The sequence below is a fragment of the Balaenoptera ricei genome, chromosome 9 (genome assembly GCF_028023285.1).
Source record: "Balaenoptera ricei isolate mBalRic1 chromosome 9, mBalRic1.hap2, whole genome shotgun sequence".
In the NCBI taxonomy this organism is placed as follows: domain Eukaryota; kingdom Metazoa; phylum Chordata; class Mammalia; order Artiodactyla; family Balaenopteridae; genus Balaenoptera; species Balaenoptera ricei.
Window position 1 is genome coordinate 24319233 of NC_082647.1, and position 24759 is coordinate 24343991.

The following is a 24759-nucleotide window of genomic DNA, read 5'->3' on the forward strand; positions in this document are numbered from 1 at the left end:
AGTATCCCAGATGTTGCTTAAGCACAGCAGAATAACTACATCCTTTGAACTATACTATTTTCTATTAAAGCAATTTTTATCCGTCATTTCACACTGTTGTTAGTACACAGTTTGTAGTAAACAAAATGCCCTGGGGTAATTTTCAAATGAACTGCCATCAAGATAGGTCACTTTCATCTTGTAATTGTGTAACTGATTTTTTGAACTTAAACACAGGACTCTGCATTTGTTACAACTGGTAGATTACATTTCACCTTGTAAGTTACAACCCATCTCTCTCCATACTTGCAAGAAATTTTGAACCTTGATTTTCTGTCCTAGCAGAACACAATCTTGTACATCTCAAATGTGATTAAGTATGCCTTCTGGGCTTCCACCTAAATCTTAGGAAGGGCAGACAAACCCAGGGTCAGTAACTTAAACTTGTACTGTGGCTCCAAGATGCTCCATAAGTAAGGACTTGGTGAATCCTGTTGAGAAGGAAAACCCTATGGTGGGAGCCTGTGGGAGGTCCTGGAGGCCCAGCACACCAGGCAAAACCAGGGAAGGACCAGGTCTGAATTCTTCCTTCCAGAAGCTCGTCTTCGTAATTTAGCTTTCAGATACATGAAGGTGCTGCCTCTTACATGGACCCAGAGGTGGATTTGGGGTGCGAGTCTACATTAAAAATGGAGACGAAGCAGAGAAGAGCTTAGAAACATCTCGGCAATGATGCTCTTCTTCAGCTCGGGAGGGCTGACCTGGCTCTGCCCCTCTCAGGGCCCTCACATCAGCGGCTCTGCCTATCTTCTCGGAACAATGGTTCTCGCAAATACTTACAGGAACTCTCGGGGGCGGGGGGGAGGCTGGCTGGGTCATAGGTAGATGGCTGCAGGAATGCAGAAAAGGAACTTGGCAGCAGCACAGAAAATGGATTTGCAGGCGACATGATAAATGGAAGCGGGATTTGGGCCCAAAGACCAGGGGAAAACAGTGTGATGGAGGACCAAAAAAAAAAAAAAAAAAAAAATTAGCCAGGAACTGGAAGATGAAACAAGTTTTTGTTCAAAGATTGTTCCAATGGCATCTGAGGGGCATGTGGGACTCTCCTGGGGTCCAATTCCCTGGGTTTTATATGGCTATGAGAGCCTCTTTCTGGATGGTTCAGCAGCAATGACCTCCTCACTATGGCGCAATAACTGCATTGCTCAAGTCAGGGAAGGAGAAACTTGCGGAGGTCTTTTCTCCGTGTGAGAGTGGGGGCTGTGAGTGTGAGCTACCTGGGGGAAGGGGGGAAACGGTGAGGTGTGGGGAATCTCATCCTACTTTTCTCTTCAGGATCTGCTGGGTCACGCTGACTCAATCTATGATATAAAGATGGCTAGAAAACAGTGGTTTCTGTAAAACTTCTTTGTCTCCTTAGGGACATTCATACAGAAGAACCCTCCACGTACAAAAAAGAGGAAGGAGAGAAAGAAAAGGGTGAAAACTGAATAAACAACTCTTTCTGTTCATGTCTCTCTTACACACGCATACACACAAGCACACACACGCACATGCAACTAGCTCCTGATTCAGCCTTCTCATGAAGACTGGATGGGACCAATTATGTGGTACCCGAGGCTATCTGCTTGGGATAGAGGGTGTCCCTGAAGTTAATTCTTCTTGATACAGAATGCAGTGCTCTCTGGTAAGCCTTTCCTATGTGTGTGTTTACCCCGGCCTCCTTGGTTTTAGCCAAGCTTTCATTTGATGACCCTAAGACATCAGCTCAGAATCTCTTTCACCTTCACATCACCTGCAGAGATGCACTGTTCCCCTGACTTATTCTCTCCCTTACTGCACTCCAGGGCTCTCAGGTGACTTTCTTCCCACAACTCTGCTTACTTAATGTTTTATGGATGAAGATAGTAAAGGTTAATGAGTTAAGTGTCTCATGTGTAAGGCCATGCAGCCAGTATGTGAAAGGGCCAGAATTCAAAAGCGGGTCTCTGATTCCTAAGTCCACATTGCCAACAATCACACCATCCTGCTGCACGAACGTGGCAGCAGGCGGGAAGCTCTTCCAGTCTTCTGGTCTTAGCAATGAGTTGAGAGGCAGAGGGTGGTTGGAACCATGGTGGACCCAAGAGGAAAGGGAAGGAAGAGGTGGACCCTGTGTCGGGATGGCAACAGAAGAGAAACCTGTCCTCCTTGGGAGGCCTTGGAGGAACAGGGGAAGCTTGGGGAAGTGAGCAGCTGTGAGAGGAGGGGCCAGGAAGAACGAGGGCTGGGAGATGAAAGCCTGGAGCAGCCGGGCCTTGTTTCTTTTATCCAGAGTGGAAAGAGAAAACCTTCTGGGAGACGAGGCACAGCGACAGATCAATCACTGAGCCCTCCACAGTGCTGGGAAACTCAGACCTGGAGGGGAAGGGTGGAATGAAAAGCTCTGGGGCTTGAAATGATCTGGAGCTGCTCATGTTAGGGTAGCAGAGAAAAAGGGGTAAAGAGAAAAGACTGGGGAGGGCACAGACTCACAAATAAAGGTGCTGACCCCACCTCTATCCCCAGGAAGAACTGCAGGGTGAAAATACCTGAGGCTGCTCAGAAGATATGAAAGGCTTTGCAATGCTGCTAACCTTCCCCGAAAGGTCTCTGGCGGACAGAAAGATGGACGTACAAAGCACCCGCGTGAACAGCTGGAAGGACTGCAAACCAGAGCGCATCCTGACACTGGGTTAACCCAGTGGGCAGAGGGGACACGTCGCGGGGTGATTAATATTTTATGTGGAGAATGGAAGATCTCTTACAGCAGCAGGGAAATTACACAGACACACCGACGTCACCTCTCTAACAGCTTCCTGCTCTTGCCCCCCAAACAAAAATCGGTCCCGGCAGCTCTCTCCCCCATCCACACAGAGGGACAGGCCACCCCTGGGAGCTGTTTTAGTCGGTGACACCTTCTCTCCCTCCCTCCCTCCCTCTGTTCTTGAGGCTGTTACCAAACAGCCTGCGCGTTTCCCCAGTTCATCCCACTCTTTCCAATCAGTGCTAATTGAACCACTTAACTCAAAGACAATAACATTTGTCGTTTCAAACCATTAAGAAAAGCGTCTCAGTTCTGCAGGAGGCCTGCTCTGGGAATGGCAGCACCTGCTCACATACAAACATGCCCACAAGGCACGCTCAGCGTGTAAACATGCACACAACTAACAGCTCCAGGAGAAATTTTGCACAAGCATGGTCAGCAAGTGTCAGCCTGTCCTTCACAATGGGGTTGCCTGAATTATTTAAAAAAAAAAAAAAAAAATCACTACCAGTTCTAAGTCAGCGCCTGGAAATTGCAGCTGTGGTCTCACCCCCTTCCATCCAGAGCTTCTAACCTCTTGTGTTCTCGGAGGTCCAGAGATGAACAGGAAAGAAGAGAAATGTAGACCCCAGGCCTCCCCGCACTTGGCAACTAGAATCTTTGTGGGGGAGATGAGAGAAGGGAGATGGAAGAAGTACTCTCTGAGTTCTCCTCATCTCCCATCATAAAGATGCCCACCAGCAACAGCATTACATCACGAAGAGGTGCATGGGGCACAAAGGTCTGACATGACCCGAAAGAACATTCTCTCCTTCAGCTTCAACACCAGTGCTAAAAGGCCCCAGGAATGAGAGAGGGCTCCGGAGAAGCAGAGCTGCAGGCAAGGACGAGGGCCTGGAGGTGCAACGGGAAGAAGGGGTGAAACAATGACCCGTGAGGAAAGGGAAAGGAGAGCGGAGAAGGGGAGGGTGGGAGAGTGACCCCCAGCCCTGTTTTAACACTGTGAACGGAAGGAGGAGAAAGTACTTTTAGTACCTTAAGAGTGAAAGTAGCGCGGGGTAGGGGTTCTCATCTCAGCTCTGCCACTACCGTGTGCCAGTGTGACTTTATGGCTTAACTTCTCTGGGTTTGTGATTTCTTATCTCTAGATGGGGGATGGGATTAGACTTCTGAGCTTCCTTCCAGCTCTCAAATACTCCGATTCCAACTCTTGGCTCTGCACCCCGAAGTTGCATGCCCAGTTCAATCCCCTCTGTGTGTTTCTCTCCTGCTGCGAGCAGGGCCAAAACTACTCTGGTGCAGGTCCCTGTCTTCTGACTTTTAGGGCCTCTGCTCACCTAGTTTGTCTCTCTTTGAGCTTTGGGACTATGCCAAGAGGGGTTGCCTCTTCCGCCACTGGGTTCCAGAACTGATGCCTCCCCCCTAAAGTCCCACTGAGTAACATCAAGCCTCATCAGTTCTCTGATAGCTGCTGGATCTGCGAGAACAGAAGAGATGCTGTCAGAATGGAGACAGGCAAACGCTAGTCTGACCTTTAAAAAGGGAAAAAAGAATGGAGCAAAAGAAACGGAAAGATGGTGAAGTCCATGAACCACAGGTAAGAAAGCTTAAAGTCTGTCCTGGACCAAATCCCAGAAGCAGTTGTTGAAATGTAGTTTGTGAGTTCTTAGAAAGCAGTGATCATTAAGAGATGACATGTTCATGAAAACTAAGTCCGACTAACCTCATTCCCTTTGTAGGTAGGGTCACTTGGCATCACCCTGCTTTTTCCAAGGGAGTGAATTATTTTAGATGGGGCAATGACAGGGCACTGAATGACAACCACAAACTGAGTTATTCCCTTTTTAATTATTTCTCAGTGACTCTGAATAAATTAAGGAGAAAGTCTTGGTTTACTGCTAATCTGTCTTTAGCATCTCTTTAACAAAAACCGGGCAGACCTCAGGCTCAGAGCCTTGCAGGCAAACAGGATTTAGCCAGAATTCAGTAACACTGTTCTGCATTCTCCGTATTTATTTTTTAAATTTCCTTTCATTTATGATAAGTGATGTGTTTCCATTTTTAAAAGTTCCAAGATAGTTTCAGAAAGAACAGAGTGATTTAAAGAAAAATATTAAGGAGATAATAGTATAGAGGGTACTTGGACTTGGCAATAGCACATAGACAGTATAATCAATGCCTCAAGTTCAGGAGACCCAGCTGTAAATTAAACGCAGTTGGGCAACAGCAGGGCCGGAACCACTTGGTGGCACTTTGGCTGCCTGAGTCTATGGGCACTTGCTGTGGAAAGGCCCGATGGTTGCCACTCAATAGCCATTTCCCCTTCTCCCTGCTGGCAAGTCTCTGTCCTTTTTCCTTGTGATATCTATGTGTGACTCAGGAAAATGTGACGATCTAAGTTATTTTTTTGTGCCATGGGACTCGCTGGCAGTCGAGGGAAACCTATGGACCCCGTCATAGAATAATAATATTTTTGGATACATTAATTAAAATACATAGGATTGCAAAGGAAACCATTTACACTGAAACAGTTATTAAAATATTTTTAAAAACCCACCCAAATCAGGATATAGTAAATATATGTACTTCTTTATTAACACACCAAATAACAAGATCTAGCAGTAGGTCTGACATCTATAATCTCAAGGCAGTGATAAGAGTAAACACAATGTTGAAATTCCTGCAACTATTATAATGTGATATAAAAATACCTGTGATTTCCACTGGTGACAAAATCACAGATACACTAATTTCACTATGATTTTTGGCTTACATTCACATTCAAAGGACATGCTAAATTTGAGTTAGAGGCTAATAAAGACGTAATTTTCTCCCCATCCAAATTCATGGACCCTATGAAACCCTGGTCTCACTCAGTCCATCACTGGGGAGCAGAGTTCTCTTTCCTGGTGCCACATCACAGTTTAGTAGTGTCATCCAAATCTGGACAGTGAGATATAAGAGGAAGTAAGGTGAGAGGCATATGGGGAAGGATTTCTTTGCTTTTAAAAAGAGATGCAGAAACACACTGCTTCTCCTGCCTGTGGAGATTGGTGTGTGGGCATGCAATGCCTGGTGCTATGGCAACCATCTTGCAGCCAAGAAAGAACTGTGGTCACGCTGAGGGAATGGTTCAAACACAGAAGAGGAAAAAAACTAAGGTACCTGATTCTGACCTGGGGCCTCATCTCAGTTAAACTAACCCACCCTGGAGCTGCCTTCCTTTGGGACTGACTTTCTATGAGAGGTCAGTCTCCTGCATAGATGGTCTATTGCAGCACGAAGCACCTATAGCCTACAGTGACCCAGGAGCCTTTTCCATAGTTATCTGTGTCTTTTTTAACCTCCACGACAAAACTAGGTGGCTGCATCCCCTAATGTTTCTGAGTCACAGGAGCTGCTCTGTGTCCCAAGCCCATCTGTCATTTTTTTCCGGCCTCTCAGGGTCCTCAATGTACAACTGAAGAGTTGCTGTCTAATGAGAACTGACAAGATGGAGGCAAGAGGGATGGCTGATGCCAGGAGAGCTCTTAGCAAAGGGTGCCACCCAGAGCATCGGCGAGTTCTATTCTGGTGAAACAACTGGGGTGGGGAGGGGGAGGAGTCAGGGTTCACGAAAAGCTGGTCTAGGAAAGAGGGCACAGGTGCAGCAGAATCATGACATCAAGAGGTAGAAAGTCTAGGTTCCCAGATTCTTAACTGGTTTTGATTCAAATATCAGGACTGATACCACGCCAGTTCTTTACACGAGATCCTTTTTTCTTTTTCCCTCATCGGTCCATCTCTGCCTATAGCTCCTATTCTGTCGATGTACAAATCTCTCAATTCATAGCCACAAATCTGATAGAAAGCCTGGAGAAGACATCAGACAGACTGTATAATCTCTGCTAATCCTGTAATCAGAAGCTAAACCCAGGACACAAGTGCATTTGCAAAGTAAGGACTTTAGAAACTCAAATGGCATTAGCAGGTCAGAGAGACCAATGTAGACAATGACTGAATGAGACTCATCAATCCAGAAACAGATTCATTCCTTCCACTCCATGTGAGTTATGGGGAAAAAGAAAGAACTGAATGGGAAAAGGCTATTATACCTGAGGATGAGAGCAAGGCCATCCCTAGTCCCTTCTAGAAGGATATCTTAAATTATAAGTTTGGGAGTAGGAGCGACAGGAGGAATAAAAGATGGGAGAGGTTAGGAGCAAGGGAAGACCAGCCCATTCCTTATTCTAAACCCCGTTTTATTATCTTCTCTGGGAGAAAAACAATGAATGATTCCAGCAAGGCGAGAACAAGGAAGGCTTTTAAAAATAAGCATGTTGTACATGCACAGGGCCCATGCAGAAAATTCCTTGGTAACCAGCTTTCAAGTCACTGGTTTCAGAATTTCTGTTCACACCTGACCTGCTCCAGGGGACAAAGGTCTCTGTGAAACAGGCAGGGCTATATTTGCCTCCAAAGCCTGTTTTGTCAGGAGCCTGCCTGTCCCTTTGTGGATGGGGTCTGAAAAAATCTTTCTGCACTTCGCATCAGGGCTGCAAAGCTCCTTGACGGTGCTGCATGGAGAAGTGATTAACACACCAACCAAAAGTGCCACAGGCCCAAGAGAGGCAGAGGGGCACTGGAGATGGGAGTGGGCCTGGGAGACACTTTCCTTCAGCCGAATGGAAATAGTTCCTTGGTTTTCTTCTCCACGAATCCCGATGTGACAGCACTGAGTCTGTGGCTGGGTCGCTGTGTGGGACCACATCCCTATTTCTTTCGGGGGACCAAACGTTCCTCAGGAGAAGCTGAGTTTGGGCCAGTGCAGGAGACCCTACTCTGCTAGCTTTGGCCCCTGACACAGCCTCTCTCTCAGGCCCACAGCCCTTCCTAGAGGCTTCCAGAAGAAAAAGATTAAAAAAAGTGGTCGGGTTACACTGTCCTATTTAATGGGCACCCTATAAAAGTGCTGCAATGTTTAGTACATTATTTCGATGGACTAAATATGGGGAACCGTATTTTTTGGTATTTTTGTCCAGAGAGTTGGATATCAGGCCCTTGATCAATATCTTAAAAATGAGACACAAAGGGGGTTTTAACCCTGGCAAAGGTGAAACCAGAATGAGAAACCCAGCAGCACTGAAATACGAGGGGACAGCCAGCCTCACCTCTGAGACGGACCACGTGATGGGACAAAATTCTGCCAACCTCTCGGCTTCTCTCACAACAAATGCAGCTTAACACAGAGATGCCAGACCCCTACCCCGCTGCTTCCCAGTGCTATTGTCCTCCAGGCTCACACATGAGTCTTTAGGAAAATCCTTCAACACCTGCTTAATTCTTCTGCATCCTAGAAAACAGTATTTAACAAGAATGGTCTTATTCACCTAAGCAAGCAAGTCAAGGTTATGTGTTCAGAAAGCTCAATAACAAATAACACTCTTAAAGAGATAGACTCAGACCGAGACAGGAGCTGGCAGGAAGCCCACCCCTTAAGCTGCGCTGAAAAGGGGCAGGGCTGTTGATGGTGGTGCTGGAGGCCAGAGGCAGGCCCGGCCTCCGATCAGAGCGGGAGCTCCTCTTAGTCTCAGTTTGATAAAGACATTTACCCTGCAGCTCTCAGGTGTACAGGAGCAGAAGGTCTGTCGCTTTTCAGACAAGGGGAGCAAAAGACTGCTTTAATTGGTTAGGAAATCAAAAGGCTCAGGCCAACACAGGGTCCTGCTGGCCGAAAGAGAGATGGAGCAGCCCCCCTGGAGTGTTGGACACAGGCCCCATCTTTCTCTGGAGGCTTCCACTAGACGGAAGAATTAGAATGCCCTCAGTCTGTTGGTCAGTTGGTCTTTTCATATTCATCTCTCTCTTTTTCACTTACTGTCTCGTGTGCACACATGGCCTTGAATAGATCCCACGGACTGGCATTTGGAGGCAGACTGTCAGATGCCAGGGCAGGAAGGACAGAGCTGAAGTTGCTCTGTGTGCCTGGGATCCCAAGATGGTCTCCCCTTCGGGAGTGATCCCCAAGGGCTTGGTGCCAGCTCCAAAGCACCACCGAGTTACTGGGCCAGCGAGGCCAGCTTGCGGGGAGGGAGGGCGTCCAGCCCAGAGACTGCTCACTTACACAAAGAATCCTTTCAGAGTTATTGGCTGGCAAGGCACCTCTCAGACTTTTTTCTTTAGGGCTTGTGCACTGAATACAAATCAAGCAGCCTCACTGGGCTGTCACACAAACTGGCCCCCGTCACCAAGAAAGTGATACAGAATAAGGGCTCCTCTAGCCAGGCTGTCAGTGTCCAGGCATCATGGTAGTAGACTCCCAGATCCCCAACTGGGGGCCCCACAAAAGTGGGGCTCCACCACCCCTTATCAGAAGCAGAGTCATTTCAGTCTGGCGTCCATCAGAGAAACAGTTTCAAGTAGACCAACACGACAGGTTCCCGAGAGCCTGCTGCTTAGCATTCCTGGCTGGTAGCGAGGAAAAATTGAAAAGGCAGGGTGTCACGGCCACGGGTAGTGTTCTGGGGTAAAGGAGAATGAGATAGTCGTGTTACCCTTGTGTAAAAACAAACAAATCTACCTATCAGCTCTGGCCAAATTCTGAACTGCATGTGAGAGAGACAGTAAGTGAAAGACATAGAGAGAATAGGAATATGACAGACTGACGAACCAACCAGCTGGGGAATTCTAATTCTCTCTACAGCTGCTAGAGGAGCTGAGGGTCCTAGCTCCCTTATTTCACGTTCACCCACCCCAAATTCCTCTAGATATAAAGGTGATTCCCACTGGAAGCATGTGCAGATAGAACTGCATCTAAAACCATGGATCAAGAGCAGGCTGGAGGCTGGGGAGATCTCACTCCTGAAGAGGCGCACGTAACACAAAAGGAACGCAGCACCCAGGAACCTGGGTGTCAGCCAACCCACCCTTCGGTCGTTTGATGACTCATGGAGAAGCCAGTGGTGTGAGCTCCAGGCTAGGCTCCTGTTGTCCCCAATGCTGCACGCCCCTCCACTTCTAAGGGTAAGAGCCTGGCCTTTTGCTCAAGGATGGGGTGGGTTGAGGATGGTCACAACAGCAACTAAGAGACAAAATTCAAGCCCACATTTTCATTAGGGGTCCTCCAAGTCTCCCTCAGAAACTCCTTAGATCAGACAAATGAACCCACCTTATCAGGCCAGTACTGGATGATGAACTGAGGCCATACCAACTGGAAGTAAGAAAACCCGAGCTACAGCTGAAACTGGCAGCATAAAATTGAAAACAATTACCAAGTTGTGCGAGGCAGCTTGATGGCCACAGATGCTGATCCACAAAGAGACTGAACAACAGATAAAGAAGCCTGGGAAAGAGAAGGCAGTGCCAACATGGCACTACTGTATAGGCCATGGAAAAGCTACAAGAAGAAACAGCAGAAAAGGGCACAACAGGTTTCAAGCCAAATTGAACAGATTAAAAACACAGAAAAAGTTCCAAGCTGAGCATGTTTCTTAAATTCAGTCAGAAATCCCTAGGGTAAGTATAGAAAGTGTGTTCCCATCTTGTTCACTCTCTCTAAACTATAAGGTCTTCTCTGAAGCAGTGACCTGCTCCATAAGGGGTCCTAGAATATTCCCAGGAGAATAGCCCTAAGCCATGTGACTATTTTTTAAAAAAATTTATTTATTTAATTTATTTATTTTTGGCTGCATTGGGTCTTTGTTGCTGCACGCAGGCCTTCTCTAGTTGGGGCGAGCAGGGGCTACTCTTCGTTGCGGTGCATGGGTTTCTCATTGCGGTGGCTTCTCTCGTTGCGGAGCATAGGCCCTAGGCGCATGGGCTCCAGTAGTTGCAGCACGCAGGCGCCGTAGTTGCCGCACGGGGGCCCTAGAGTGCGCGGGCTTCAGCAGTTGTGGCACACGGGCTCAGTAGTTGTGGCTCACGGGCTCTAGAGCACAGGCTCAGCAGTTGTGGCGCACGGGCTTAGTTGCTCCGCGGCATATGGGATCTTCCCAGACCAGGGCTCGAACCCGTGTCCCCTGCATTGGCAGGGGGATTCTTAACCACTGCGCCACCAGGGAAGCCCCATGCGACTATTTTTTTTAACAAAATCTGTGATACATCCATGGTCAAGGAAAATGGAGTCACAACAGGAAGAATCATCTTCCCTCAAGGCAAAAGGGAAAGTCAATAGCAAAGCTGGGGAAGGACCCAGGTGGCCAGGCTCCCAGTCAGACTCTCCACACAGCTGTTTGCTTCAATCTCCCCCCTGAGTGTTTTAAATTAAGAGTCTGTTGATGGAACTGTTTGTTCTTTAGTCATGCAAAATTTAGGGACTACAGCTAATAGAGATAAGGACCCTGGACAGAAGCTCTGGGCTCCTCTCACCGCCCAGCCAGGTGCCCACCGACTGCGCTATAGCTCGGGCACTCAGTGGGATAATTATAGCTGCTTTTAAATTTACCCAGCTCTCCATAAAGCGAGGTAATGGGGCGCCCTTTACTACTGCTAGTGGTGATTGTCCTAACATTCTTTAATTAGCGTTGGCATAGCCACTTCCAAAGCATTTCCTCTTACAGTCCTGGTGTTCCCTATTTCAGGCTCAACAGCCCTCACTCCCTTTGGAGAAAATGCACTTTAGCAAATTTGAAAATGACAGGCACGTGTATCCATGAGCACAGATAATCGTATCTGTGTACCTATACTCGCTCTTCTGCTCACTCTCCACATATCCACAACTGCCAAGAACCCGTGAGCCTTGATGATACCTCCATAAAACTCTTGCTCATAAATCTGTCAGCAAGGGGCTAGGAATTTTAAAAACTGAGGACTGGCGAAACCTTATGATCCCTAGGATCCTCCTTAAATTTCCCAGTATTAAAAAAAAAAAAAAAAAGCTGATTTTTTTTTTTTTTTTTAAATTACAAGGTTCTGGGTATTCTTTTTTTTTTTTTTAAATTTTATTTATTTTTTATTTGGTTGCACCAGGTCTTAGTTGCAGCAGGCGGGCTCCTTAGTTGCGGCACATGGGCTCCTTAGTTGTGGCTCATGGGCTCCTTAGCTGTGGCATGCAAACTCTTAGTAGCGGCATGCATGTGGGATCTAGTTCCCTGACCAGGGATCGAACCTGGGCCCCCTACATTGGGAGCATGGAGTCTTATCCACTGTGCCACCAGGGAAGTCCCAAAAGCTGGTCATTTTTCACCTATCTTTTCAAAGGTTTATGGAGTAGGGCTAGGGCTATTGATACACCATTAGGGAGGCCTGAACTCCTGTTCATTTGGGTCAAAGAATAGTCCTCTTTCCTCTGAAATAATTAATTCAACGCTATGATCTAGGTGTTGGGCACAAGATGCGAAGGGCCTCTGCTTTCATGGGGTGTGCAAGTAAATGAGAATTTCAGATGATGGTAAATCAAATAAGAAAATAAAACCCAGGGATATGACTATGATTGGTGGGGCTACTAAAGTAGTCTAAAGGACAGGGTAGTCATGGAAAGTCCCAAGAGACCTGCTCAAGAAGGAGCCAACCACCTGAAGATGTGGGGGAAGAACATTCCAGACAGAGCAGAGAGCAGAGGCCCTAATGGGGAGAACCGGCTTAGAGTATTCCAAAAGAAAGAAGAGCAGCATAGCTGAAGGGTAGGGGTTAAGCAGGAAGGTGATAAAACACGAGGGCATAGGAGCAGGCAAGGCATGATGGCTCAGGGCCTGTGGTCCATGGTACACCATTTGGTCGTTATTTGAATTATGAGGGGGAAGAACACTGGAGCATTCTAAGCAAATCAATAACATGATCTGATATAGTGTCACAAAGATGGCTTCGGTGGCTGTGGAGAATAGATTTAGAGGGAAAGAGTAAACACCTATGTCTCGAATCCTTTAATTTCTAGTTTTGAGTAAATGTTCTGTGATATAAGATGTTAACATAATAGTAAGCTGGGTGAAGACCATATCCTATAGTCTGAGTATGTTCAACCTGTCTCTGAGTCTAAAATCATCTCAAAACTAACTTAAAAACAGTGAGAAACACCTTATATCTTAAATGAAGAACTGAAAGGTCTAAATTAGGTGCAATACCAAGAGCAGAGGGAAAAATAAAAGAAAAAAAAGGATTCTCTCAGTAATTGACTTTGGATAAAAATATTTCCCTTCTATACTAGTTTCCTTATTAGAAAGTAACAGCTGCTACTACTACATATTACTATTAGCTAAGACTGACTGATTTTCCTTACTTGCTTCTAGTCTAACACCACAAAATAAATACAGTTATTAATCCCACTTTACACATGAAGAATCTGAAGCTTAAAGAAGCAACTTATATACACAGCATATATTATACACAGTAGGCAAGAGAGAGAACCGTGATTTGAACCCAGGTTTCTCTGATTCCAGAATACTTTCATAACCTCCACTACGGTATAATGCCCACTAACATGTATGAATGAATGCATGTCATTCCTTCTCTCTCCCCCTCCCTCTTTCACGTAGGACTCAGTTTGGGGGAAAAAAGTGTTTGGGTTTTCACTAACCAAAACATGAATAAATTTATAAAACCACTGTGTATGTGTGTGTCCCTGCAGGCATGGACTCTTGGTTAAGGATGAGATTTGTGCTGGAGATACTCGAAAAGCCACTTACTCATAGCTCTCACTCCCGCATCTGCCTTTGTATCTGCTGCGCTCTGATCTTCAGGCCTTTCTTAATCTCCAATGAGTGGGAAGCTCAACATTTCTGTGACTTAGTTACTACAGTTGAGCCAAATTTTGTAGCAATGCCAAGAGGTACCTCTAATATTACTGGTAAATGCTTAGATGTTCCAAGATCTTTGGGATAAAATCAACAGGCCATGTAAAGAGTGAGAAAATTATCAAGAAAAGGAATCAAGGCAGATTTCTTGAGCTTCTCTAGTCCACGGGCCCCCTTCCCTCAGCTCATGTGATGTTTCCTAACTGTTGCACTGACTGAGGGAACCCTCTCTCCCTTTCCAACGGGAAGACCCAATGGCCATACCGCTGACACCTGGCTCCTCTCCTCTCCCCCTCACAAGCATAGGTATACAGAGGATGTACCTGCTAGAGGTAAGAGGAAGAGAAGGGGGAGGGTCCATCTTAAGTGGCACATCGCAGCATCACAGTGGTTTAAAATTTGAATGCTGAATAGATTTGAGCTCTGTCACTGCAGTGAGCTGAATGAGCCCCAGACAGACAATGCCCACGTCCCAATCCCCAAACCTGTAAATGTTACCCAATTTGGAAAAAGGGTCTTTGCAGATGCAACTAAGGATCTTGCAATGACATCACCCTTGATTGACCAGGTGGGCCCTATATCCAATGGCAAGTGTCCTTAAAAGTCAAAGAGGAGACAGACAGAAAAGGAGGAGTCAACATGACCAAGGAGATTGATGTGACGCGGCCACAAATCAAGGAATGGGACAGTCACCAGGAGCTGGAACAGGCAAAAAAGGCCAGGCACAAATTCTCCCCTAGGGCCCCTGGAGGGAGGACGGCCCTACCAGATTTTGCACTTTTCGCCTCCAGAACTGCGAGAGAATAAATTTCTGATGTTTTAAACCACCAAATATGTGGTAATTTGTTATGACAGCCTTAGGAAACTGATATAGCCACTTACTAGTTCTGTGATCCTGAGAAAGCGTCTTAAATTCATCTGCAAAATGGGGAATCTAATGGTACCCACCTCACAGAGCTGTTGTGATGATTAATATGGGTACCGATCAATGCCCCAGGAAATGTTGCTGTTAACATCATTATTGTTACTGCTATACAAAGGCAGTTAAAGGGAAGGATAAACCACAGGGCCTGTAATGGGCTAGTGCACCTGAAGAGTACATTTCCAAGGCTTTTGGCTGGACCTCTCTGGGCTGTTTGACCATACAGATGATTGTGTCTAGAATGGGCACAAACTGTCTATTCCAAAAGAGGCAGCAGGGCTTCCCTGGTGGCGCAGTGGTTGAGAATCTGCCTGCCAATGCAGGGGACACGGGTTCGAGCCCTGGTCTGGGAAGATCCCACATGCCGCGGAGCAACTAGGCCCGTGAGCCACAACTACTGAGCCTGTGCGTCTGGAGCTTGTGCTCCGCAACAGGAGAGGCCCGCGCACCGCGATGAAGAGTGGCCCCCACTTGCCGCAACTAGAGAAAGCCCTTGCACAGAAACGAAGACCCAACACAGCCATAAATAAATAAATAATTCCCATTAAAAAAAAAAAAAAAAAAAAAAAAAACGGCGGCGTAAAGAATATAAAAACAGATAAGGTGCTTGAGTAGGGTTTGGCAGCCGAAAAGTATTGCAAATAGGAACTAGAGTTTCAGGGGGTACATATGTGATCTTCCTGCCACGGATGGACCCACCTTGAGGGGGCCAAAAGCCTACTGGAGGCAAGGTAGCACCCTGCTCACTGCTGGCAAACCCTGCGAGGCATTATGGACATCTAGTGGCTGCTGAGGATACTGCCTCAGCAATGCATCTCAGGCTGAGGAATGGTCTACCATGGGCTGTACTAGGCGCCCAGTTATCCTGGGTCCCCCTAGCCAGTCCCCTGGATGACCATTTCTTTCACTTCTTCTCAAAAAAATTTTTTTAACACTTTCTTTTTTGGGGGGGCCACGCTGCACAGCTTGAGGGATTTTAGCTCCCCAACCAGGGATTGAACCTGGGCCCTCGGCAGTGAGAGCACGGAGCCCTCACCACTGGACCACCAGGGAATTCCCTCCACTTCTTATTAGGGGTCCAAAGTCACTCAGAATGGCTCTATCAAAGACCCATCGTTAACCCAGCCCAGCAAAATATAATGATATTACCTTCATACAAGAGCACAGAAGGCAGGCGTTTGGAAATATCTTCAAGCCCCAGGTTTAAATGCCAATTAGCCACATACTGTCACCTTGACTGAGGGGCTGAGCTCAGATGGGACAGAGACTCTGACGTTAATTAGTCATGTGGCTCTAGGTAAGTCACTATGCCTCTCTGAACTTCATTAATGACATCTGTGAAATGAGAGGTTAAGTCCAGATGATCTCCAAGGTCCCTTTTAGCTTTAGCACTCTGCGATCTGCAGGCCTTTTTAGTAGCTGGGAAAACAGTCTGCTCTGCTCTGGCTCTGTGGATTTCTCGATTTCAACTGAAGGAATCATCGCTTCTCAGCTTTGTGGCGCATTACCAAGACTTGGCTACAACCCCAAAGGATCAACCTTCTTCGCAAAGCTTCACATCTGAGGAGGGGTGGGAATCGTGGACGATGAGAGCTGGAAGGAACTTTCTAGTCCATTCCCTTAATTTTAGAAATGAAGAAACCTAGGTTTAGAGCTGTCTTAATTTAAGATTTGTCACACGTCTAATCAGCGGCAGAAAAGGGACGAGAACTCAGGTATCCCAATCTTAGTGCAGGTAACAAGCGGCTGACACAGCCTTGCCGGATCACTGGCTGGCGTCTTCAACTCTGCTTTATCGCAGCAGTCTCTCTGTGGGAAACCACAAGTGAAAACACTCTCAACCCAGGGTTTCTTCCTTCTCTCCTCTCCAAGTTTAAGCCTTCCTCTTCTTATTATTCCCTGGTGGCACCACTCCAAATCAAGGAAGCAGTCAGAACCAGGGGCTGTGAGGAGCAACAGACAGATGGCTAGATGATACTCGAGTGACAGGATTAAAGGCTTCAGTGCCACTTTCAGTTCAAAAGGGCTGTGGGTGCTGCCATGGTCCCACAGCCTCCTTGGTCCAGTTGATGGTTTCTATGATGCTCCCTTAGCCTAGCTGGCCTACAGAGGGCAAAGTAGCCCTATCTAGAACTCCATGAGCTGCATGAAGCTTGGGTGATATCACTCACAAATATTTACCACGAGACCACCCCATTACTAAATACTGGTTTGATCCTACCCTTCCATCCACCTACACAACATTTGCTGGGCCTGGAGCTGAACAGATGGGTTCTGAGTTTGCCCACACCAACCAGGCAGGCCCCTCTTCTGCCTGAGGGGGGAGGGGCAGCCATATTCCAGGGCGCCATCCAGACCCTGGCCAGGGTCTCTCTGGAACCCTACCAGCTCAATGCCAGCTGTGGCAAGGAGAGAACTTCTCAACAGCGGGTTTTCAATTCTCCTCCACAGATCCCTGTTAGGCTAGACTCACACATGGGTATAAGATGGGTGTGTCCTGCTTGAAGCTGATGATGTGCAAATGGGGCTTAGTCAAGAAGGGAAAAAGAGCCACTAAAGAGCCCAGGTGGAACTCAACCTCCATTTCTCTCTTTCTTTGATTAGTAATTGTGAGTCAAACAAGTTAAATAAAGGATCTATTTTCTCAGCCCCTCCTCTCCCACCCTTCATTCTAGTATATTCCATATACCCTTCCCTGAAGTGTTTTATGCAGGCTGTCCCCCCACCTTGCCTCCGCCATTTGCTCTATGCAGAGTGAACATACTGGACATCTTTGTGGCAGTGATGAAAACACTGGACTCAGGGTTTGAAGACTGGATTGAGATGCTGCCTCTGTTGCTTTCTGGGTGTATGACCTTGAGCATGTTATTCGCCTGCCAGAGCTCAGTACCTCCATCCATAAAATGGAGACAACTATGGCAACTGTGTCACTGGGCAAAGGCAGATTAAACAAGAACAGATGTATCCATCCATCCATCCATCCTTGGTATAGTGGAGAGCATACAGTAGACAAACATCCCAGTAAATGACTGTTGAAGTAAATGAATGAAACCTGAGTTCTTATTGACTGGTAGAAAACTCTGGAGAATCACTTCTACTGTCCAAGTTCCTAGACATCTGAGCTCTACCAGGGTTCAAGGCCTGGCTCTACCGCTTACTATGTGATCTTAGGTAACATATTAACTATTAATGTTGCTATTATTTGACCGCAAATGCATAATAAAAAAGTTGGTAAATGACAGGGAATCCAAATTGCCTACAATGGAGCTGTGTCCATTCCATCCACGGACTTCAAAAATTCCCTGGCATGTTTAAGGAGGTTTCAGATTACTGGGCAGCAGACAATATTGAGATAAGAGTGTGGCAGAATCCAGAGAGCTGAGAGATCCAGGCCAGGACCTCCTCTTCTTAAGCAATAGCCCACGTGCAGGTGATGGGCAAGCAAGCTTGCCAAGGCAGAGGTGGACGGGGCACAAGGAAAGGAGCCTGGAGGTAGCCCTTGAAAAGAAGCAACACTAAACTAGTGCCATATTCTACCAGCTGGCTTCCCAAGGCTTAGCCACAGTTGGCCCCCGCCGCACCAGGCAGAGAAAGAGGAGTCATTTTCTCCGGTGGGAAAACTCTGAACAAGTCCTGTTTTCGCTCCTACACTTACTGGTCCATCAAACGCCCCGGGGTCGCCTCTCACCGGAAGTAGGGGCAGGTTGCTACGCAGTTCTTCTCAGGGACTCCCAGAAACAAAGAAGAGCTGGTGGAGCTCATGGGGCAGAAGCTTTAAGACCCACTCCCTCCAATCTCTGGGCGCACGGAGGGGAAAGGGCGCGGGGCTGCGAAGAGCGAGAAGCCGCGGCTCCGGCTGGCTGCTGAATGAACGGGTTGTGCCCTGGCTGCTGGGAGTTCACCTCAATCCTTCCAACTGGTTGTCGCGCTGTCCCAAGTTGTCACTCCCCTAGCTCCCGGCACTTGGTCTTTCCTTCCACTGTTTGCCTCACCCGCAACCCTCATTAAGAAAACTATCAGTGAAAGCCCTAGTTAAAGCCGACGACGGGTGAGGAAATTTGCGAGGGAAGGGGCAGGACGAACAGGCACATGTGCAGCAGCAGCGCCCCGGCCACCCCCGCGTCCCCCAATGCAGCTCATAACTCCCGAGCGTGCAGCCCGGGCCGAGCGGCCGGTCGCCCCGTCCGCAGTCGCCGGGGGTGAGGATGACGCGGTACAGGCTGGAGGCCCGCCAACTGCAGCAGCCCCGCCGAGGGCCGCCGCGCCTCCGGCTCCCCAGGCCCTGAGCCCAGCGCGCCCAGAGCCCGAGGGTGCCGGGCGCCCGGTGCGGGGAGGGGGCGGGGGCGGGGGCCGGCGCGGTCCCTCCGCAGCAGCAGCCCCGAGCCGCTCCAGCCTATCAGCGGCCACTCGGCGGCTCCCTGCGATCGGACCAAAATAGCTGCGCACGCCTGCGACTTGCGCGCGGCCCCCCACTTGACGCTCACTCCTGCTCCCTCGCCCGGCCCGCTCCCAGCGTCTAGAGGGGGCGGGGAGGAAGCGGCCGGGGCGGGGGGGTGGGGCTGGGGGAGAGAGGAAGGAAGGGAGGAAGGAAGGAAGAGAGGGAGGGAGGAAAGGAGGGAGGGAGGAAAGGAGGGAGGGAGGGAGGAAGTCGCACGGAGGCGCAGAGCTCGGGGCTGCGCGGCGCGGGCCGGCGGCGCGGCGCTGGAAGGCGCCGGCGTTAACCCCTCGAGGGCAGGCAGCGGAGGGGGAGCGGTGTTAATACATAAGAGCCCTGCATCACGCTAATCTTCTCCTCAGAACAGTATGCGTCAGCAGTACATTCACGTTCTGACTGAAGGACAAAAGGATGAGAGAGCAGTCTGCGTGGCTGCTGCCTGCAACACCGCGAGCCCGGCGCGAGGAGGAGACGGTGGGCGCCGCGCACAGGGGCCCCGCTGCTGCTGCTGCTGCTGCTGCTGCCGCCGCCGCCGCCGCTAGCGAGTGGGGACCATGTTCCCGGGCTCCGGAGCGTTCCCCGCAGCCGCGACCCCCGCTGCTCACGCCGCCGCCAGCGCCGGGGCCGCTGCAGCAGTCCGCGGGCAGCGCAGCCGCTGAAGGCGCCGGGGGCCGGAGCCCTGAACTCGCTCCCTCCGCACAAAGCCAGATCCGGCGGCGCGCCGGGGGCCCGGCTGCGGCGGGCGATTCCGCGCCTCCGGGGGCGGCTGCAGCCACCCCCGGACTCCCGGAAGGGGCCTGCGGTGCGGGGCGACCCGGCCGCCGCGCGCTCCTCTGGCCGGCGGACCAGGTCCCGGCGCTGCTTCCACGCCGCTGCCCCTCGGGGGGCTGGACGGATTACTGCTCTTCGCACCAGCAGCCGGCGGACTGGGAAACTGAGCCCAGTTCTGGTCTTCTTAACCCTTAAGAGAAGAGACGAGGAGAGAAGGGGGTGTGTGTCGGAGGGCGGGGGGTGGGGGGCGAAGGACCGGCGAACACCTCCTCTTAACTCTCGCAGCACCGCGAGCGAACGACTGCATCAGCTGCCTCGGGCCGGGAGCGGCCGACACAAGGAGAGGGGGCAGCGCGGCGGCAGCTTCGGCAGCGAGCGCGGCCTGGGAGGCTGCGAGGCGCCCCCTCACTCCCCGCCGGGTGGCAGCCCCGGAGCGGGCGGGGGGCGCCGGAGGCACACTCCGGCGATGAAGCCGCTTCCCCCTCGGCTGGTGCGAGCCGGGGCCAGGGTCCAAGGACAAAGCCGGGAAGCGCTGGTGGCGCCCCGCCTCGGGCTGAGGGGGGGGCATGCACCTGCATAGCCCGCCGGGCTTCGGCTCTCCCGGCGCGCCTCAACTCCGCGGCTCCGCTAGCCGGCTCCGGATTTACTAGAAGCCATTTTGTCTCCCCCACCCCTCCCCTCCCCTCCCCTCTGCCCTCCCCGCCCCCTCTACTTTCCCCTTTTGTTAATTAAAACTAAGAAGTGAGAATGGGAACGAGGTGGCCAGCTCCGGCGGCAAACGCTTAAGGACACCGCGCCAGTTCTTCCCTTCCTTCCTTCCGAGGTAGGTGAGAGCGAATGATTGGGTGGGGATGGTCGCAACGGGGGGAGAGAAAGTCCCAGCTTTCCGAGGGCTGGCCTCGAGGGGGGGGGGCTGGTAGACGAGGGGCCACTCTTTAGTTTGGCATGATTTTTTTCCGGCCGATCTGCTCCGTCTCTCTAATCGCCCCCTCCCCACCTCCTTCTCCAGATGGAAAGAGGAGCTCCTAGCTCACTTAAGCCGGGGTAGGGCTGGTTCTCCTTTCCGAGCCAAAATCCCAGGCGATGGTGAATTATGAACGTGCCACACCATGAAGCTCTTGTGGCAGGTAACTGTGCACCACACCTGGAATGCCGTCCTGCTCCCCGTCGTCTACCTCACGGCGCAAGTGTGGATTCTGTGTGCAGCCATCGCTGCTGCCGCCTCCGCCGGGCCCCAGAACTGCCCGTCTGTCTGCTCGTGCAGTAACCAGTTCAGCAAGGTGGTGTGCACCCGCCGGGGCCTCTCCGAGGTCCCTCAGGGTATTCCTTCCAACACCCGGTACCTCAACCTCATGGAAAACAACATCCAGATGATCCAGGCCGACACCTTTCGCCACCTCCACCACCTGGAGGTCCTGCAGCTGGGCAGGAACTCCATCCGGCAGATCGAGGTGGGGGCCTTCAACGGCCTGGCCAGCCTCAACACCCTGGAGCTGTTTGACAACTGGCTGACAGTCATCCCGAGCGGGGCCTTTGAATACCTGTCCAAGCTGCGGGAGCTCTGGCTGCGCAACAACCCCATAGAAAGCATCCCCTCTTATGCCTTCAACCGGGTGCCCTCCCTCATGCGCCTGGACTTGGGGGAGCTCAAGAAGCTAGAGTACATCTCTGAGGGGGCTTTTGAGGGACTGTTCAACCTCAAGTACCTGAACTTGGGCATGTGCAACATTAAAGATATGCCCAACCTCACCCCCCTGGTGGGGCTGGAGGAGCTGGAGATGTCAGGAAACCACTTCCCTGAGATCAGGCCTGGCTCCTTCCATGGCCTGAGCTCCCTCAAGAAGCTATGGGTCATGAACTCACAGGTCAGCCTGATTGAGCGGAATGCTTTTGATGGGCTGGCCTCCCTGGTGGAACTCAACTTGGCCCACAATAACCTCTCTTCTTTGCCCCATGACCTCTTCACCCCACTGAGGTACCTGGTGGAGTTGCACCTACACCACAATCCTTGGAACTGTGATTGTGACATTCTGTGGCTAGCCTGGTGGCTTCGAGAGTACATACCCACCAATTCCACCTGCTGTGGCCGCTGTCATGCTCCCTTGCACATGCGAGGCCGCTACCTGGTGGAGGTGGACCAGGCCTCCTTCCAGTGCTCTGCCCCCTTCATCATGGATGCACCTCGGGACCTCAATATCTCTGAGGGTCGGATGGCAGAACTTAAGTGTCGGACTCCCCCCATGTCCTCCGTGAAGTGGCTGCTGCCCAATGGGACAGTGCTCAGCCACGCCTCCCGCCACCCACGGATTTCTGTCCTCAACGACGGCACCTTGAACTTCTCCCATGTGCTGCTCTCAGACACTGGGGTATACACATGCATGGTGACCAACGTGGCGGGCAACTCCAATGCCTCGGCCTACCTCAACGTGAGCACGGCCGAGCTCAACACCTCCAACTACAGCTTCTTCACCACTGTCACAGTGGAGACCACTGAGATCTCGCCTGAGGATACAACACGAAAGTACAAGCCCGTTCCTACTACGTCCACTGGTTACCAGCCGGCATATACCACCTCTACCACGGTGCTCATTCAGACCACCCGTGTGCCCAAGCAGGTGGCGGTAACCGCGACGGACACCAATGATAAGATGCAGACCAGCCTGGATGAAGTCATGAAGACCACCAAGATCATCATTGGCTGCTTTGTGGCAGTGACTCTGCTAGCTGCTGCCATGTTGATTGTCTTCTATAAACTTCGCAAGCGGCACCAGCAGAGGAGTACAGTCACAGCTGCCCGGACTGTTGAGATTATCCAGGTGGATGAAGACATCCCAGCGGCGGCATCTGCAGCAGCAACAGCAGCTCCATCCGGTGTATCAGGTGAGGGGGCGGTCGTGCTGCCCACAATTCATGACCATATTAACTACAACACCTACAAACCAGCACATGGGGCCCACTGGACAGAAAACAGTCTGGGGAACTCTCTGCACCCCACAGTCACCACTATCTCTGAACCTTATATCATTCAGACCCATACCAAGGACAAGGTACAGGAAACTCAAATATGACTCCCCCGCCCCAAACTTATAAAATGCAATAGAATGCACACACACACAAGACAGCAACTTTTGTACAGAGTGGGGAGAGACTTTTTCTTGTATATGCTTATATATTAAATCTATGGGCTGGTAAAAGAAACAGATTATATTAAAATTTAAAAAGAAAAATCAAAACAAAACTATTTTCTAACTTGTAAGTTCTATTTAAAGGGGGTGGGGGACCTTGGGAATGTTGTGGGATAGAAGCCACAAGTCAGTCTGCTGTGCTGCCAGGAGGGATTTCTGGTATAGCGTTGAAACTGCTAAGATAAAACAAACTAAAACACCAACCAATATCCCGAAAGAGTTAAGGTGTGGGCTGCTGAGGGGTGGGGGGATAGGCTGAACTGTCACTGTTTAGAAGATACTTCATAGGACACAGGACTACCCATTTCTCTAGACATCTTTCTTAGGCTGAGAGCTGTCTTTGCAGATTTATCGTATTTAAACAAAAAATACAAACAAACAAAAAACAGCACTAAGAATCTGTACTGTGCGTAAAATGTTGAGAGGCAATAATTTTTTCTTCAGAGGCCAAGGGAAGGACAGATCTGTAAAATGTATTTTAAACAGGAAAACCACCAAAATTCAACGGAAACCTTAAAGGGACTGAGTATGTGCATTCCTGTGCACAAGTCTTCTTGGTTTGTTCAGTGGGACACAGCGTGCCCCGCCTGACAGAGGGCTTCGGGAAGGAGCAGAGAAGGAAGGGAGCTGGCGTAGCTGTCAGTCAAACGCTTTCACATTGCACCAGATTCCTGCAGCTGGGCTTAACCCACTCTGTGCAAGGCATGTGTCTATCAGGGCTTCCCAGGAGAAGGAGGTGGCCCCTGGCGGGGTGGGGGGGGGTGGGGGGGCGTGGTACCAAAGGGGGATGGGAAGGGAGAGCAGACGCAGAGAGAAGGTATTCGCGGGAGGCCATAACTCAGCATTGTGCCATGTCCACCTGTTGTTCCCGGTATCTGACAAATGATTGTAGACAGTGATGCATTTGATGATTTTTTTTTTTTTTAAGGGTTGGTTTGTTTTAAGGTGGAGAAGGGGGGAGAGGCTGGGAGTGGGAAGCTTTTCTCATGCTTGTGATTTGGTGACTATTCTAAATGCTGATTCATTAGGGATTATTACGGCTGATGTCAACTGGTTGTGGTGACGGGGAGGGGGCAGAACATGAGTAGAGAAGAAAGAGGAGAGACAAAAAGGGCACAGGCTCATTTAAAGTGATGAAGCCTTTCCTCACCAGGATGGTTCACAAAAAAGATGTGAAATCCACAGTTAAAACAAAGTGATACACACAGAATGAGTTCGGCATGGAGTCCTGTTGAATGTAGCACAATGGGGGGAAATGCTTCCCTCTCCCAGGGCTACCTCAGGAGGAGGGGGAAGAGAAAGGGCGGGTGTGGGTGGGGAAAGCAGAGATCTCTGTTATTCTGGTCCATTTAATGATGTAACTCCTTTCATTTATTATTTTAGCTTTAAAAGGAAATAAAGGGTTCAGATTTGAAAGGGGGTGGGATGTGGGGGGAAATGCCACTGATTGTAACGTGAGAAAAGTGTATTTTTGTATTTTAATAAATACTGTTCAATTTTTAATTCAGTGTCCCCAAAGGGTTAAATTGAGTAAGACCCTGAACCTATAGCTTCTTATGAGCACTGACCAAATAAGTTCTATTTAAAGAAAAAAAGGGGCGGGGAGGACAATATTCCATTTCTTTAAAGTATGGGAACACGCTAAAGCTGTCAACCACTTTTCCTTAGCTTAAATAAAAGCACCCCAATACTAGTGCACCGTTCACAAGCTAAGTGTGTTAGTCCCTGCCTGGCTCTGTTGGGGGGGTAGAACCGAATTCCCTGTGCCCTGGAAAAGCGAGAGGAATGGGTCAGCCTCAGCTCCTGGGACCCGGCCAGGAGTTAAATGCCACCTCAGCAGAAGCTGCTGGTCAGGCAGCACCAGCTCTACACGGGGACCCCGGGGGACCTGGATTTAAGAGGATTGCAATAATGTTGTTGTGCTTAAAGATCCCGCAGGCAGTGTTGCTTCTGTTCTCTGGGTGCTGAATAGT

The 24759-nt window shown here is 49.8% G+C and overlaps 2 protein-coding genes across 2 annotated transcripts in view; one reads left to right on the forward strand and one right to left on the reverse strand.

Moving 5' to 3' along the window:
* SND1 (staphylococcal nuclease and tudor domain containing 1) overlaps positions 1-24759 on the reverse strand; it is a 412864-nt gene that overhangs the window by 37038 nt on the left and 351067 nt on the right. The gene's annotated exons all lie outside the window — the stretch shown is intronic.
* LRRC4 (leucine rich repeat containing 4) lies at positions 19805-23523 on the forward strand. The gene is made up of 2 exons (XM_059932651.1): positions 19805-20424; positions 20611-23523. The coding sequence occupies exon 2, from the start codon at positions 20711-20713 to the stop codon at positions 22667-22669; it is 1959 nt and encodes a 652-aa protein (XP_059788634.1). The 5' UTR covers positions 19805-20424; positions 20611-20710; the 3' UTR covers positions 22670-23523.